The 16,577-nt window shown below is 47.1% G+C and overlaps 1 protein-coding gene across 5 annotated transcripts in view; it reads left to right on the top strand.

Annotated features, from left to right (window-relative positions):
• The window catches only part of NHEJ1 (non-homologous end joining factor 1), an 81,399-nt gene extending 67,997 nt beyond the window's left edge, over window positions 1–13,402 (top strand). For 3 of the 5 annotated variants that reach the window (XM_015066657.3, XM_027050299.2, XM_027050277.2), the window contains exons 6-8: window positions 11,635–11,752; window positions 12,349–12,467; window positions 12,884–13,402. In XM_015066657.3, coding sequence (XP_014922143.2) covers window positions 11,635–11,752; window positions 12,349–12,467; window positions 12,884–12,958 — 312 coding nt within the window. In that variant the 3' untranslated portion in view covers window positions 12,959–13,402. Of the gene's footprint in view, window positions 1–3,568; window positions 3,639–11,634; window positions 11,753–12,348; window positions 12,468–12,883 lie in introns of all 5 variants that reach the window. The other 2 variants (XR_008295577.1, XM_053215816.1) reach the window with 2 other exon arrangements.
• Window positions 13,403–16,577: the final 3,175 nt, after the last annotated feature.

Here is a 16,577-nt window from a genome sequence, read left to right as displayed (position 1 = left end):
GGCATATAGTGACTCTCCATTTAACTCTTTGAGCAACTGCCAGATTGCTTTCCATGGTGGTTTATCTTTTATTAATAAACGTTTTAATTGAAGTGTAAGATATATACAGAAAAGTGTCCATATCATAAGCAGATAGCTTGAAGAATCATTACAAAGTGAACATGGCCATATAATCAGTACCCAAATCAGGAACCAGAAACTTTCAGTTCTACTCAGTACATACCATCTCTAAAGGGTTGCCGCTGTCCCGACTTCTAATACGATAGGTTATTTTTGCCTGTTTTGAACTTCATATACATGGAACTATATACATAATATATACTCTTTTATGCCTGACTTCTTTCATGCAATAAAATGTTTATGAAGTTTACCCGTGTTGTGGAGAGCAGTGCTTTGTTAATTTTCATTTCTGGATAATATTTCATTGTAAGATCATTCCGCAATTTATCCATTTGCACTGGATACATACATAGAATTGGAATGGTCTCTTCGTAGTTACACATATGTTTAGATTTAGTAGATGTTGCCAGTCTTCCAAAGTGACTCTCAGTTTGTACTCACACAAGCAGCGTCTGAGAGTTCTGGTTGTGCCACATCCTTGTCAACACATATCATCTGCCCTTTCCCTATTAGCCATTATGGTAAGTATGTAGCGGCACCCTATTGTGGTTTTAACTTCCCTAATAACTAATGGGGTTTTGTACATTTTCATGCAATTATTGGTCATTTAGATTTGACCAAGCCTTTTGTCAATTTTCTCTTGAGTGATTTGTCTTTTTCGTATTGATTTTTAAGAGTTTTCCATATATTCTTCATATATTCTAGAAATGGGTCCGTTATTGCTTGTATGTATTGCAGGTATTTCCTCCCATTCTGTAGCTTGCTGTTTTGCTCTTGGTGGTATCTGTTGGTGAACAGAAGTTCCTAATTTTAGTGTAGTCTAGTTTATCAATCTTTTCCTTTGTGATTTGTGTCCTAGTAAATCTTTACCTACCTAAGGTCATGAAGATCAGGCCCCTCTCATGAGTGTGTGTGTGTGTGTGTGTGTGTGTGTGTGTGTGTACTTATGTGTATATGGGGAGGCGGTGCATCACCCTTTAGAGTAAGATTCTGCAGGGTAGACAGGATACTGTGTTACCCTACAGGGAGCAGGCAGAAGGCGCGGTGGGTGGGGGTGGGGGGGGGGGCAGGGAGCCCATGAGGTGACAGCCGCCATGGGCTGTGTTCCCAGCTGTCAGGCGTGTAATCTGGAGTGAAAGAGAATCCCTTTAGTGGTAGAGGTCCTACAGAGAATACTAGCGGGTCCTCTAAATCACCTCTGTGTCCTGTAGACCCAGCTGACTGTCCTCTCTTCTCCACTGGCACAAGAAAGAAAATGAAATCTGCATTTCTGAACAGTTGCTCGTGGCACAGGGCAGGGATCCAGAGCTTTCAGAGCCAGGTGCCTGCCTTATAGCTGTGATTTTTGTTGTTATTAAATATGACGCTTTTTCTTTCTGATTTTTACCACATTGTTTCATCTCCGTTTGGGGAAAGGATGGTGAGGCGGCTGAACTTGAGAGAGGTCATGCTTGATGGTCATTCAGACTGGTTGTCTCCCCAGCACAGGCTGGCCGGAGTCCCCTCCCTGAGCCAGAGCTGACAGGAGCTGCTTGTTCTTGGAGAAGGAGTGGGAGCTGCTGAAGTTTCTGAGGGGCTCCGAGGATTCCTCCCCCCCAGGAAACCACTTTGGTCCCCCAGCCCCTTTGCCGCTTGTGAGGCGCTCCCCAGACTAGAAAGCCGCGGTTTGTGCTGGGGCTGGGTGGGGCTTTGGGACAGTTTAGAATTGGCCCTGCAAAGGGGAGGGGTGGCTCTGGAGCGAGCAAAGGGTCACAGCTTAGGCTGTACCATTTGCTTGTCACCTTGAGAAGTTCCACCTTGTCTAGCAAAACCTCCTTTCAGAGGCAGCCACCACAAAGGGCTCTTATGAGAGCGGCGGCCCCCACCCCCCCCTTCACTTCCACTCCCTTTACCATTATTTTTCTTTTGGGGCAGAGCTGAGGGGCCTTCCTGCTATGACTTTGAGGGGCTGTACTTATTTTAAAAGGAGATTTAGAGTCTAGAGCCTCCCTGTACCAGAGACTCCTGTTTCTGATTTTCTAGTACCATCGGAGGACATGCCAGGGCCTGAGTAAGGCTTTCCTTCTCTGGAGGGCCTTCTGTCTTTTCCTTCTGTCAGCCTCTTGGGCTATTTGGGGAGTTAAGAAGTAGGTGAGGGCTAGCTTCTAGTACTGGACCTCAGAATGGGGACCAGCTTCCTTGTGGGGAATGGGTTGCGGGGGCAGAAGGGAGACATGCGTGTCTCATGGGGTGACTCTAAGAGGTATTAGAGCATAGTGGCTCAGGGGTACGTTCTGGAGTCCGGCTTCCCAGGTCTTCTACTTCCCCACCCTACCACTTTCTAGCTGTGGCCTTGGTTAGGTTACTTAACCTCTCTGGGCCCTTGTTTTCTCATATATAAAATGACAATGATTTTAGTGCCTTGCTGATAGGGTTACTGTGGAGATTAATTGAGATAAATGCATTAAAATGCTTAGCCTAGTACCTAGTACATTAAAAGTGTCTCCAAATGTTAATCTTACTAATATTAGTTAAGCCATCTACTTGGACACCTCTTTTATAGTCTCTCTTCCCCTCTCCCGTCTCTTCTAGCTGTGCAGTTCAGGGAGCTCACTAGGCCTCAAGTGGAACCAGAAAAATCTGAATAACACAAGTAGGACGGGACTTTATCTCGAACTGTTTTGAACTATGCGCGTATCTTATCTCCATTGCATTTCCAGCACCGTGAGAGAGAGAGAGGCAGCAAAATTATCCCATTAGAAGGGCAGGCCACAAAGCGATTTACTGATTTGACTAGACGGCATACCTGCGTGCCTGAATGTAAGAACGCGTGCACACAGCCATTCTCCCACCTCGCGTTAACGTGGGGAGGGGCAAGATGGACTGCACTTGATTTGCAGGGTCCCCAGTGCAAGATGGACTGCACTTGATTTGCAGGGTCCCCAGTGCAAGATTTTTTTTTCCCCCCAAACACAAGATTAAGTCCAGACCTGTCTGTGCTCTCTCCTTAGCAGAGCCCAGCGCTGAGTGGGCGGGTGCTCAGGAGCTAGAGGCTGCCGGGAGAGCACGGTGAGGTCAGCAGCGGCGGGCAGAGTGGTCAGGGTAGGCCCGGTGGGGCCCAGACCCAAACAAAGCTAACCCAGACCAAACACAGGAGCGGCCTCAGCCGTCTGGACTTCACATGCCGTCTTCAAGGGCAGCGTGCCTTGTGTGCTCAGGGTACTGTGTTCTCTCCCAAATCAGCAAGATTTGCAATCAGCGAACTGAGAGAACTCACAGGGGTGCTCTGTGAGGGACAAGACAGAGGCTGGATCTTGCTTGAAGCTCCAAAACTGCTCATCCAAGTGAGCTGCTGTGGAGTAACTGAAGTGCGGAGGAGGGAGAGCCAGCGGTTGTATTTGCAAAACCTGGATATCAATGCCATCTCTCTCTTTTTTCTGTCCCATTAACGTTTTTTTTTTTCTCTCAGACTCTGAAGAAACAGAGATCAATCCCATCAAAATACATTTGTCTGTCAACTGTGGATGATGTATCTGCAGGTCATGTTTTATGTTTTTCTACTTTCCAAATAGCCTTTGTTGATTGAGCATGTGTTGGTTTAAAATGGAAATGGCGTGGCAGAGCCTTTTGCACCAGGCACATTAGGGAGCAGGAAGGGGTGGTGGGAAAGGGTTCCTGGCTGAAGCATCGTTGGACAAATTGGGCTAGTTGGAATGCTTTTGCTGAAGTTTTTTGGGGAGCAAGCTGCTTGTGCTCTGTGTGCCTCTGGAGAGGGTAGCTTTACTCTCCAGCATCACACCTGCCCCACCAGAAAAAAAAGAGGGTGAGGAGGATGAAAATCAAGACCTTGACCTCTTGGGTAGGTCCTGAACTTGGGAGATCAAAGAAGATCTTTGAGAAGCAACAGAGCAGTTTGGGGTAGATTGGGAGACATAATATATACCGAGCTGGCAACCTTTACATTATTGCGTGTGACCCTTCTAGCAATCTCATATGAACAGGTGTCAGTAGGTATCCTCGCTTTTCTGGTGAGGGAACAGAGCCAAAAGAGGTTAGGAACATAGACGCTGACTGGCAAAGTGAGGATTTAAAGCCAGGACTTGTTGGTACAGAAGCCTTCTGGCCTTGGTCCTGACCAGAGTCTGAGGAGTGGGCTAGTGTGGCAATGGTGGGCAATGAACTCCCTGAGGGTTACCAACCAGGGTTTCCATGACAGTGTGTCCCTGCTCTGGGCTTTGACTTGTCACTGAATTGTTGGAAGAGCAGTGGGGAGGGGTTAATAATTGAGTCAGACCTGGTTTCTCTGTCTGCACTAGAGCATCAAGACATTTCTTGAGCCTGCTTGGCACTGGACTTTTCCAGGCAAGAGAAGTCTCAGTGTGCCTTGCAAAGGGAAGGGATAGACATTTCTTGGGTCCTTACTCTACTCTCTCATTTAATCCTTCCATGAACGATGACCATAGTTGTTGTTAGTCACCCCGCCATCCCACCCATCTGTCCATCCCTCCATCTCCCTTTCTCTCTCTCTCTCAAGATCAGACATTGATTAAGTATAATAACTTGCCCTAAGTGTTCCTGCTAGCAAATAGACCTAAGGTACAAATCCAAGTCTTTGGACTCTCGAGCCAGACCTTAAAGCTTGCTTCTGCTTCTCTTTTTTCTTCTAAGAATTTATTTTTCTAATCCCTGGATAATCTTCCTGCTTCCTCTTTGAATGAGAAGCCACTTTGGGCTTTCTCTTTTTATACCGTGATACTTCCCCTGGGCATTGGATTCACCTTTCCTTCTAGTCTCACCCTTTTGCTACCACAGCTGGCTCTGTGTTGCAGACTTAGGGGTCATTTCAGGTTTCCTTTGGTCTGGGGATTTATTTTCGGTTTCTGGGTCATCCCTCAGTGACATCCACCTTCTGTTCTGGAATGGGGCGATCCTTGACTCCTTACGAATGCTACACCCACTCCATCAGCAGATCCTGTTGGCCATACCCTCAGACATACCCAGAATCTGGTCACTTCGTTGCCACCTCCCCTCTACCACCCAGGCCCAGGCTCTCCTGGTCATCCTAGCAGCCTTCTAGAAGATCTGCCTACTTCTTCTCTGGTCCTTCAACACTCAAGAGTGATGCTTTCAAAATGTAAATCAGATCATTTCACTCCTTTGTAAACTCTAATGGCTTCCCATCCTCCAGAGCAAAAGCTAATAAACTACATTAACTGCCGATTTCAAAAAAATACACAAACACACAGGCACATAGCTGCCATGCTCGTCCTCTGGTACAGGGTGACTGTCTAATTTATCGTGCAAACTAGGACTGAATCAGGGAGAAAGGGACCTCTATTAATAAACGGCAACAGGCATAAGCGGGGACTGGACCCAGGCAAACTGGGAATCTAGTCCCTTGACCCAGAGAGCCATGTGGATCATTCTCTCACTTCTGTTTGGGTTGTTAAAAAATATTAACCCTCTCAGTGAGGCCTTCTTTGGCCTCTGATAAAAATTGCAGCACAATCCTGCCCCAATCCCATAACGCCTGTGCTGACTTATTTTTTTCTGTGGTCACCATCTGATAGAGTGTATGTTTTAATTAGCTATATGTTTGTTGTTGATCCCCCTCTCTAGCATGTAGACTTCAGGAGAGCAGGAGATTTTTTTCTTATCTCTTGTGTTCGATCTGTTATATCCCCAGCATCTCAATCATCCTGAATACCGTAGATGGTCAGTAAATATTTGTTGGGTGAATGGATTGAAGGTGGGGAGTTCTGTTTGTTAGAGTCTTTCTTATTAGAGTCATCTTCCTAAACCGTTTTTCTCCTTCTTCGCTATTTTGGTAACCCTTTGGTAATGTGGGACCCTAGAAGAATTTTCCAATGTGCCCTTAACCCTAAGCGGAGCTAATGATGAAAATCACCATAATTTCCTAAACTGGGACTTGCTTTCTCCAGGCGAGGAAGTTTGTGAACATCCCAGCAGAGTTTACCAGGTTGCATGAGGGAGGAGAGGAACTCCTACCCTTAGGAAATCATGCTTTGGGGGCTCTGCCCTGCTTTGTGACAGTACAGTCTGTGGGGGCCTGGGGGCTGGGTGCTGCACAGGCTTCTGGGCCTGGTGCTGGCACCAAAGACCTGCTCAGGGCTGACATTTGGTCTGTTCCCTTTTCTCCTTTGTCCCCTACGCCCAGTCTCCTCGGCTGTGGGCCCCTATTGAGTAGGGTGAGCTACTGTCAGTCAGGGTCCAGCCTTTCTTTACCCAGGACTCTAAAAGTTTCTTCTGAAACAGCTTCAGAGGAAAGGAGGGATGGAGTCGGGGCGGGGTGAGGGTGGGTAGGGAGGTGGGGAGTGAGGTTGGGAATCTGACCTTTTATTTCTTTTTTTTTTAATGTTTTATTTATTTTTGAGAGAGAGAGAGAGAGAGAGAGAGAGAAAGCTGGGGAGGGGTACAAAGAGAGGGAGACACAGAATCCAAAGCAGGCTCCAGGCTCTGAGCTGTTAGCACAGAGCCTGATTTGGGGCTCGAACTCACGAACCTTGAGATCACGACCTGAGCTGAAGTTGAACGCCCAACCAACTGAGCCACCCAGGCACCCCACCCCAGTCCGACGTCTTATTTCTAATGGAAAGAGACAATTGGGATCTCTCCAGCAAATCCTGCTGGGGTCAGAAAGTAAGAGGGAGCCTTGGAATTTCTGGACCCCTGGGAGTGAGTTTGAGGACTCATAGTGATGGGAGCTACAGACACAGCTCCACGACAGAGGGGAGTTTGGGCACTGGGAACTGAAATGAGCTGCAGTAGGGAAAAGAAGGGGAAATAAAATGCCCTAGAGGATCTGTAGCTTTGGTTTTCCTAAAGCTTCTGATATGGCCAGATGGCAGGGGCCAAAGTCCCAGCAAACTGGAGATGGGAGAGAAGTGTCGCTGTGGGACTCCTGAAGAGTCACAGTGTAACGGTTAGTTAGTGAGGAGGTGCTAAATGTTGCCGAAAGCCTGCAGAGGCAAACTTGGAGAATGCTTCTGACCCCTCACGCTTGATTCAGTATTCGTTTGGAGCCAAGCAAGCCTTGGCAAGCACGGGTGTAGTAGAAAAAGCCACTTTGTGAAACAAAAGGAAACTCCCACAGGCATACCCTTAATTCAAAAAACGAAGCCCTTAGCAATCTGATGGGTATGAACTTCGCCTTCGGGTCCTGTTTCCCATGAGATACATCAACCTTTGTGCCTCACATAGCTCCCCACCTTCACAGTCTAACCTTGCACGGCTAGCCAGGTGTCACCCTCCCCACCCCAGGCTTTTTGGGAGACTCTCAAATTCCTCCTCTTTCTTCTTCTCTGGGTTCTTAATACTCTTTGTTTATAACTCTGTGATAACACAACACTTGGAAAAAACCCTACACTGCCCGTTCCTTGCACCTGAATATACTCTTTGAGGCAGGGACTCTTATTTTAAATCTTAGACTAGCTCGGTCCTGTTCTGAGGAGGGCAGGGTACACGTCTTTCCCCCTCGCCCCAGTCCTGCAGTGCCTGGCACGTGGGAGAATCTTAATAGCTTTTTGCTGCGTAGCACTGATTCTGGGTTAATCGGATGAACACATTATACAGTAGACTGACCTGTCTCTTCTTCCCCTCCCCACTCTGGGCAGTGACCTGCTTTGTGGCTGGTACACCTTGCTCCTGGCTCCTTTGTACTTATGGCAGGGGGCACTGCTATTTGCTTTTCTTAGTCCTGACCCCAATGTTCTCCCTTTGATCTCTGCCGCCTGCCCTAGCTCGCCCCTGCCATTGTCCTGCCTGGAGCTAATGTTCCTCCTTCCCAAGCCGGGGCCTCTCCACCTCCTTCTCCTTGCATATTGTGAAGATGATGCCTGTGGAGTCAGTGATGATGGGAATGGCTGGAATGGAATTGAGGGATGGCCTCAGCCCCCTGAGGGTTCCAGGTGGGGCCAGCTTTTCAGGTAGAACGTCCATTTTCTCTGCTCATTCCTTCCTTGTTCCCTGAGAGAGTGTGTTCCTGAGCTGGATGGGAGTTTAGGCAAGTGAACTGTGATGTGAGGCAAGAGAGCGTTGTGATCCTGGGAAAGGCTGTGTTGCCCTTTTGACTAAAATTCTGCTGTTTCGGGAGTAAGCAGGGTAGTCATTGTACGCACGGGCCCTAAAGCCCACCTCTCTGGGTTCTAATCCTGTTCCACTGCTTGCCAGTAGGCACCACCTCGGGAAAACGGGGTCATACTAGTGCCTGCCATGTTCATTCCTTCACAAATAGTTATTTTGTTTTTAATGTTTATTGATTTATTTTGAAAGAGAGAGAATGCCAGCGTAGGGATAGGCAGAGAGAGAAGGGGAGAGAGAGAGAATCCGAAGCGGCTTCCATGCTGTCAGTGCAGAGCCCGACACGGGGCTTGATCCCACGACCGTGAGATCATGCCCTGAGCTGAAATCAAGAACCAGAAGCTTAACTGACTGCACGGCTCAGGCGCCCCAACTCACAAGTCGTTATTGTTGTTCTAGGTACCAGGGAAACAGCAGTGAACAAGGCAAATGGGTTAATACATTGACAGTATCTAGCACATAGTAAATATGCAGCAAATGTACCCATATTCTCTTTGTAATACTTTTCAGGGAATACTCAGGTGGGGTGACTTTTGACAACAGCTGCCGAGACCAGATGTCCCTGAGACAGGGAAGGATGGAAGAGGTTTAAGATACAGATTCTGTATTTGAACTTAGGTTCAGGACAGCACTGGCTTTAGTGGCCTTTCATTTTGACACTAAATGCAGGAGTTGGCTAAAAATCACCCTAGAAAATTTATGAGTCTGCTTAGTTCCATAGAAAGGGCAGGAGGGGGTGACATGGGACTGCCTAGATTCTGCCTAGCCCATTTGTACAGGCAGCACCGTGCCTAACAAGCTGTGTGTGGAGGATCCTTAAGAGAGGCCATCTTTCTTTTCTTTTTTTAAAGATTTATTTTGAGAGAGAGAGAGCACGTGCACACATGTGAGCGGGTGAGGGACAGAGAGAGAGGGAAAGAGAGAATTCCAAGCGTGGGAGCCTGAGACTGGGCTCGATCCCACAAACCTTGAGATCATGACCTGAGCCAAAATCAAGAGTCAGACGCTTAACTGACTGAGCCACCCAGGTGCCCTGAGAGCCCCCGTTTCTTGAGCAGTCTGGAAACATGAGACATAAGGAAGGAGAACAGCTGTTGACCTCTCCACTGTCAGGGCTCTCTGGCTGTAGAGTAGAGGACGTTCTGCTGGAGGAGGTGGCTTGGGGAAGCTGACATTAAGAAGGAGAGTGAGGCGAGGTAGAGGTGTGTGGCCTGATAGTTTGCCTTCCCTGTTTCAGTTTGTTCCTCAGGGCTGTTTTACTCCTGGGGCGATGATTGGCTAGAAGCAAAGTTTCAACTTAAGGCTCCTGATTCATTATCTGTGGTTTCCAGTGGAAGTCCAAGCCTGATATAGTCCTTAGGGAAATGGGATTGGAGTATAAATGTGTGTTACATTTCCTGGGCATCAACAAGTTTTCCAGCCACCACCCTACTCAGGGAAAGATAATCCTGACTGTGGTTCAGCAACTACTTCACTGCTTCTCCCACTTTCTTTCTTCCAGCCTTCTCCCATGGTGGGTTTTCAGAAACGAATGCCCTTATAGCACAGAGCAAGTGCCCTTGACACGAGATGTGGGTCGATCCAGGATGCTTGGATTGGTGCCCATGTGAGCTGCTGGCACAGCTTCCCTCAGAGACCTGCTAGCTTGGCTGGGACCATGACTATTTGCATGCACAGGGACAGGGGAAGTTACTCTGGGTCCTTTCCAAGATTCCGGAGTGCAGCCAGGCTTGGGACCACGGGATACCATGCTCCTTCATCTCGTTTTTATTGCCTTTCTTCCGTCTTCAGCCATTACTTCAACTCAGTTAAGCCAAGTGTATGAAACTTGAACTAGGCAAAGCATTTTCCTGTAGATGTAAATCCATGGTTCATTCACAAGGAAGGAAACAGAGTGTGATGATAGTGGTATTTCTCAACTTTTTTCTCATTATCACCTTGCTAAGGAACCTTTTTTAAATGTTTGTTTATTTATTTTTAAGGTGAGGACAGGGCTGGAGGGGCAGGGAGAGTGGGAGAGAAAGAATCCCAAGCAGGCTCCTCGAGTTGAGCACAGAGCCCCATGGGGGGCTCGATCCCAAGAACCGTTAGATCATGACCTGAGCTGAATTCAAGAGTTAGACACTCAACTGACTGAGCCACCCAGGCACCCCATAAGGAGCCTTTTAGGACACTTTTTTCTAATCACTTCCTCTCAAGAAATTTTAATCCACAGACATACCAAAATTCTGTTTATATATGGTATGTGTTATCTTTCATACTTTAAAATTTTTTTAATGTTTATTTATTTATTTTGAGAGAAAGAGTGTGCACACACATGAGCAGGGGAGGGGCAGGAAGAGAGAGAGAGAGAGAGAGAGAGAGAGAGAGAGAGAGAGAGAGAGAGAGAATCACAAGCAGGCTCCATGCTGTCAACATAGAGCCCAACGTGAAGCTAGATCCCAACGAACAGTGAGATCACTATCTGAGCTGAAATTGAGAGTTGGACACGTAATGAACCGAGCCACCTAGGTGCCCTGATCTTTCATACTTGAAAAGAGTAAGATGTTTTTATGCCTCAAGAATCAATTTTCAGGGCACCTGGGTGGCTCAGTCGGTTAAGTATCTGACTTCCACTCAGGTCATGATCTCACATTTCGTGAGTTCAAGGCCCGCGTCGGGCTCTGTGCTGACAGCTCAGAGCCTGGAGCCTGCTTTGGATTCTGTGTCTCCCTCTTTCTCTGCCTCTCTTTCTTTCTCTCTCTCTCTCAAAAATAAATAAACATTAAAAAAAATTTTTTTAAAGAATCAATTTTTCTCCCCTCCTGGGGGAACCCCATTTGTCGGTTCAGGGATTACAGTAAAGCACCATGGGATTGCAGTAAGGAATGTAAAATGGCAGGGAAGCCTCCAAAGCTTTGCAAAATTTAGTTCTCCCATCTCCTCTAACTGAACTTCACAGCTCCATAATTTATAGTCTTATCTCTCAGTCTGTCATTCCCATTCTGCTCTTTCTCCCCTTCCCTGGATTTCATCTTTTTTTCTCTCTCTAGTGTGGAATTGTAGGAGTGAATTTAAGTAAAACAGTCATCTGTACAGCTCAGAGACAATGTAGGGAAGATGATTTCCTAAAACCATCCTTTAAGAGGTCATCCCTTTGGGAGAAAGACCCCAGAGACCCATGGGTACCCCAGGGGTATTCATGGGAAAACATAATAGACTTTAAGTATCGGGGGAATTAAAGATATACATTTGGAGTTGCCTTTCAGAGGAGAGGAGCTCACAAGAGGTCTTATATTGTTCCCAACAATATATGGATATGGATGTCCTATACTGGATCTAACTTCCCTACATAAATTCTTTTGTGTTTGATGCCGTTTCTGCCAGTGGAGATATCAAACTCCTTTTCTCTGGCAATAGAGTACAACCAATGACAACATCTTCTCTCCCTTCTAGAAACTACCAGAGGCATGCCATGTAGGTGACGGAAGACCCTTTGTCATGCATTTACAGAATCTGTATGTGGCAGTCACCAGACAAGAGATCCAAGTGAGACAGGAGCATCAAGGCACTGGTGAGTAGCTCCGTAGCTGTGGAGGTTCTTGGTCTCCCTGGGGTTAGAGTTAAGGTATAGGTCTGTGCTGTCCAATATGGTAGTCATGATTTAAATTTAAATTAAAAATGAATAAATGAAATAAAATGAAAAATACATCTCCTCCTTTGGTGTAGCCACATTTCAGATGCTCAATAGCTACGTGTGGCCACATGTGGCCAGCAGCTACCAAGGCAGACAGTGAAGATGCAGACATTTCCATCACTGCAGAAACTTCTATTGGAACTGGTCTAGGTATTTGGAGAATTAGTGAGAGGACCAGGAGGAAGATTAATCTCTCTACCTGAGACATGGTAGGAAATGTCTATTGAAGAGCAGTTGGCTGTTTTGAGTCAAAGAAGCGCTTGTCCTACCTAGTTAAAGTGGGCCTGGGGAATCTTCAGAGTAGACACAGAGCTTTCCAAAAGTCAGCTGGAAGTTGGATTTGTGGCTACTTCTGTCTGTTTATATCTTAGTACTAAACCCTGGCCTTTATCAGAATGCTTGGTAAATGCTAATGCCTTCCTGGTAAGAAGAAGACATTTATCACTGTCTTCTCTTAATCTTTCTGATTTCAGGAGACCCTCAGCCCTCAAGCAGTACCTCCCCACAAGGAACTGAAAACCAACTTCTGAGCCAGCCAGAAGAGCCGGTCTCCTCAGCACCATCCCTCCCAGTGACTGAGAAACACCCCACAGTGAGTCATGAACCTGTAGCCCCTGAGCCAGAGGCCCCGCGGCTGTCACCTAGTTGATGCTGCCTTAACAAATACTGGAGGGTATTTGTGACCAGGCCTCTAGATTATGGATTTCTATATGGAGAATCATGGTCTTGTGCATCTTACTTTGGTATTTCCTCTCTGCAATTCCTGTACTGACTGAGGGACCTTGACTGCTTCTCTCCCTTACCCCACTTCCAGTGATAGTCTATGAGGTTGTTCCGGGCGGGAGAAGGGATGTACACATTGCATAGGGTCTTGTGTCACATTCACGGCCCAGCACAGACTTCAGACCACCTGTGCCAGCCACTCATCCCACCCAGAGTCAGGGGAGCAACCTAACCTAAGTGGAACTGTTCGAAACCTCTATTAACTTGGATTCCTTTTCTTTCTAGGGTCCTTCAGGCCCTGTGAAGAGACCTCAGTTGTCAAAGGTCAAGAGGAAGAAGCTAAGGGGGCTCTTCAGTTAACCTGTCACTGTCTCAACTGCTGAGGATGGACCTGGAGAATAGTGCCCTAATGTCAGCCTAAAAGGCACTCCCATGGCAGGAGTATCTCTGACACAGAGTTATATAGTCTGAGGCCCCACTGTAGGGGCAAGATAACTGAAGTCCATGTTGAAAGGCATGGGTACTGTTGACCAAGGGAATCTTGGCTCTAGCCTGTTGGCCGTTGGCCTTCCCTATCCAAGTGGAAGCCAGCTTCTGAGAATCCCATACCTTCCTCTCTTTTGTTAGAGGTTCTCCAGACCCAGGGTCCTACCATGGACTTTAGATACATAGGGCAAGCCAGCAAAAAGGCACAACATGCTCAGGAAGCCTATCTACCTTTCTTAAGAGTCTCTAGCCAGTCCCAGGTGCTCCTCAGAGACCTACTTCTCTCTTAAGCATGGAATAAAAAGCACTCACACCCCCCTGCTTTCGAGATTGCTTATTCTATGTAACACAACCAACCTATTTCACTTTACTGGGCCCCACCCATTGTTGTCTCTAGATGAAGTTTAGGCCCTCAATCTGCTCCTTCAGATTCTTCTCATGCTTCTCTCCTGTGGCCTACGCTAAGCCTCCATTTGGGAACTTTGATCTTGAGAACTCTTTCCGTGGTGGGCACAAGACAGAACAGATTGCTGCTGTTCTCCTTTGCCCAACTTCATATGGGGTGTTGTTTTGTTTTTCGTCTTCGTTTTTTTTTTTTTGTCTGTTTCCAAGGCATAGACAACAGACTAAACCACAATATGGGATTGAAATTATAAAGAGCTTCGAGCACAAGGGCCGAGGTAGTTTCCCACTGTAGTGGGAGAGAAAGGAATTTATTCTCCCGTCCTTCATGCCACTTCAAATAACATGGTAACTAGAAGAACTCGAGAAGATAGGACAGCAGGGAACAGGAATGGCCACAGAGTTCTCTGGGACAACTGAATTGGCCTAGGGAATGAATAGTGCTTAGCAGGAAAAAAGGCAAAATTTGTATGAGATAGGAAGAATCTTAGTTAAAAAGTCCACTCTTTGGACAGATCTGGAAAGATTTAGCAGACCAGGATTGGCAAAGTCCCATGGCCTTTTCTGCTAGGTTTTCCTCTATGGGTAAGACCATCTGAAACATTATTTAGGAGAGACAGGAAGGAGAGTAGAACTCTGATGTTTACTGGGAGCTGTTAGGTAGAGGAAGGAATGGGGGCAAAACCCACGGGGGCCTTTTCGGGCTTATTTACTTATGATGGTCAAATGCCTCCTCATCCCCACGTCTTCTCTGTCTGGGATGGGTATTTCTGTCCTTATGTCAAGTCATGGGGAAGAGGACAATCCAAGCAATGATAAAGTAATAATAATTATAATAAGAACAGCAATAATAATAGGCAGCTAAAAGTTACTGAGCAGTTAATATATACTAAGTACTCTAATAACTACCTGGCATTGAATCCTCATAGCATCGTATGATGAAGATACTGTTAATCCATTAAGAAATCCAGTCTTGAAGTGATTAAGTGACTTATCAAAGGTCATTCAGCTAATAAGTAACAGCCAGCATTTGAACCCAGACTTCTGAGTTCTTCACTGCATCCGTATGTACATTACAGAAAACGTTTTCCAGGAAGGGTGTTAGGCCTTTTCTATCTTCCACTGTAACTGCCCTTCTCCTATGACCCTGCTTCCTTTCAATAGGATCTTGTAGTTCCCATCACCTCTTCATAGCCGGAGCCTTTCAGGACTCCAGGACTTCAGGACCCCCATGCTTTTACTGACTAGCCCAGTCTGAGAGCTCCACCGGGGCTCATTCCCAGTCACCGTTGATAACTCTTCACCTCCAGATCACAGTGCCCCACTGTCGTGACTATCACTGATGCAAATTGGGGACTATGTAAAAACAATCTATCAGATGGCTCACTTTGTTCTTTAGGGATTTTTTTGGCATAATTTAGATAGCCATATTTCAGCATCTGTAAGGTATGAGACCACATGGAAAATGGGAAGACTTGCCCCAGCAAGCTGGGAGAAAATAAGGGTTCTTCACCCTGGATAATCCCTCTGCCCTAAGACCATGGTCTCAAGAGCTTGTACTTTTAATCAGAGGGGAATCAGGGGTTTGTGAACCCCCTAAAATTGTAAGAAAAATTCTAAGAGCATAACTTTTCCATGTTCTCAAAAGAATGCATGACTTTTTTAAAAGGTTAAGTAAGAGTATGCCTAATGATCTCCCTGCCACTGCCCCCCTCTACCCCAAAGGTGGCAGCCTCCATGGGGATATTGCCTGAACATATCCTTAGAGAAACATTGCTCCCAGAGGGTCTGCTTCAGGTATTCTTGCCCCGAAGCTCTTGCCCCCCAGAACGAGGGGTGGTGTTTGAGAATCCCTGGGCAATACCAGGGAAATCCCTGCCTGGACAAATTGGCCTAGCCAGGCTGTATTCCAGCCCTGCCCCCTGGCTTGGGCCCCTCCCCGAGGCCCCCAGCCCGGCCCAACCCCCACCCCACATGCACATAAAAGGGTCGAATTCTCGTGGCTGCTCCATAAATTTTATTCCGTAAATATTAGTTTTCCCTGTGTTTAATAAAGCAGTGGCCCACCTCCCCGCCTACCCGCCCGCTCCCCGGGGCCGGGGCTGGGGCCAGGGCTGGCTGGTGGGAGAAGGGACTCTTTCAATTGCTTTGGAGTATTTTTAGAAAAAAAAATAATATAAGGTGGTTTACATGAGCAAGCCAGCAAACCAGGAGCGGGACTAGGGACCTCGAGGAAGTTCCTGCAGCAACTTGACCTAAAAATAGGGAAATAGCGCCACCTAGGCTGCAAGGCCTACTTGGCCGGGCTGGCTGGCTCCCCTCCCCCCACAGTCAGCTGGGACAGGCAAGCTCTTTGCTAGAAGGGAAATCATCCCTCAGCACTCCAGCTGGGCAGCATCTCCTTTAGTTAGCCCTTACTGAGGGCTTTCCCAGCAGCCTCTAAGGCAAAGTCCCAGCCGCCTCCTAGAAAAATCCCATGGGGATCATGCTCTCTTCTGCTATGGGTCAGCCAGTCTCCCAGATCAAGGAGTGCTTCCAAAAACTAGCAAAGTGATTGATAAGGAAGGAGGGAAGGAGCTTCTGGTCTCCATGTTCCTACTGAACCCCGAGGAGCTTGCCCTGGAATTCCTAGGGTGTAAGGTAGCAAAGAGAGAGTCTTGTGTTCCTACACTCCGGCCCAGGAAAGAATCTGTCCCCGTCAGACCAGGGTCCTTCCACAGGTCTGATGCAGTGCACCTACAGGGAACACTTGGGGGAAGGAATGAGGGTCAACTCTCCTGAATACTCAGTGGTACTGCTTCTTAATCTTATCGGGTGGTACATTTCTTGCCTTCCTATTTCTTGCCTCCTTTTCTTGCCTTCCTATTCATTGAAAACTCCCATTTTCCCAGGCCCTTACCTCCCCTCGCCCTGGTCTGCTGGGAGATGAGCAGGAGTCTCGTGTGTCATTCTCTGGGGTTTCCAGAGAATGGGTTTCCAGCTGTACCCAACTGAGATGGCAGGAGAAAGGGGAACAGAAAAGGCAACAACTTAGTCTCGTTCTTGATATTGTCACTAGGGGCATCTCCTTCTCTCTAATCATTCTGTCCTT

This window comes from Acinonyx jubatus, chromosome C1 (assembly GCF_027475565.1).
Source record: "Acinonyx jubatus isolate Ajub_Pintada_27869175 chromosome C1, VMU_Ajub_asm_v1.0, whole genome shotgun sequence".
Classification (NCBI taxonomy): domain Eukaryota; kingdom Metazoa; phylum Chordata; class Mammalia; order Carnivora; family Felidae; genus Acinonyx; species Acinonyx jubatus.
The sequence above is the reverse complement of the archived record's forward strand: the minus strand, read 5'-3'. Positions and strand labels throughout refer to the sequence as shown.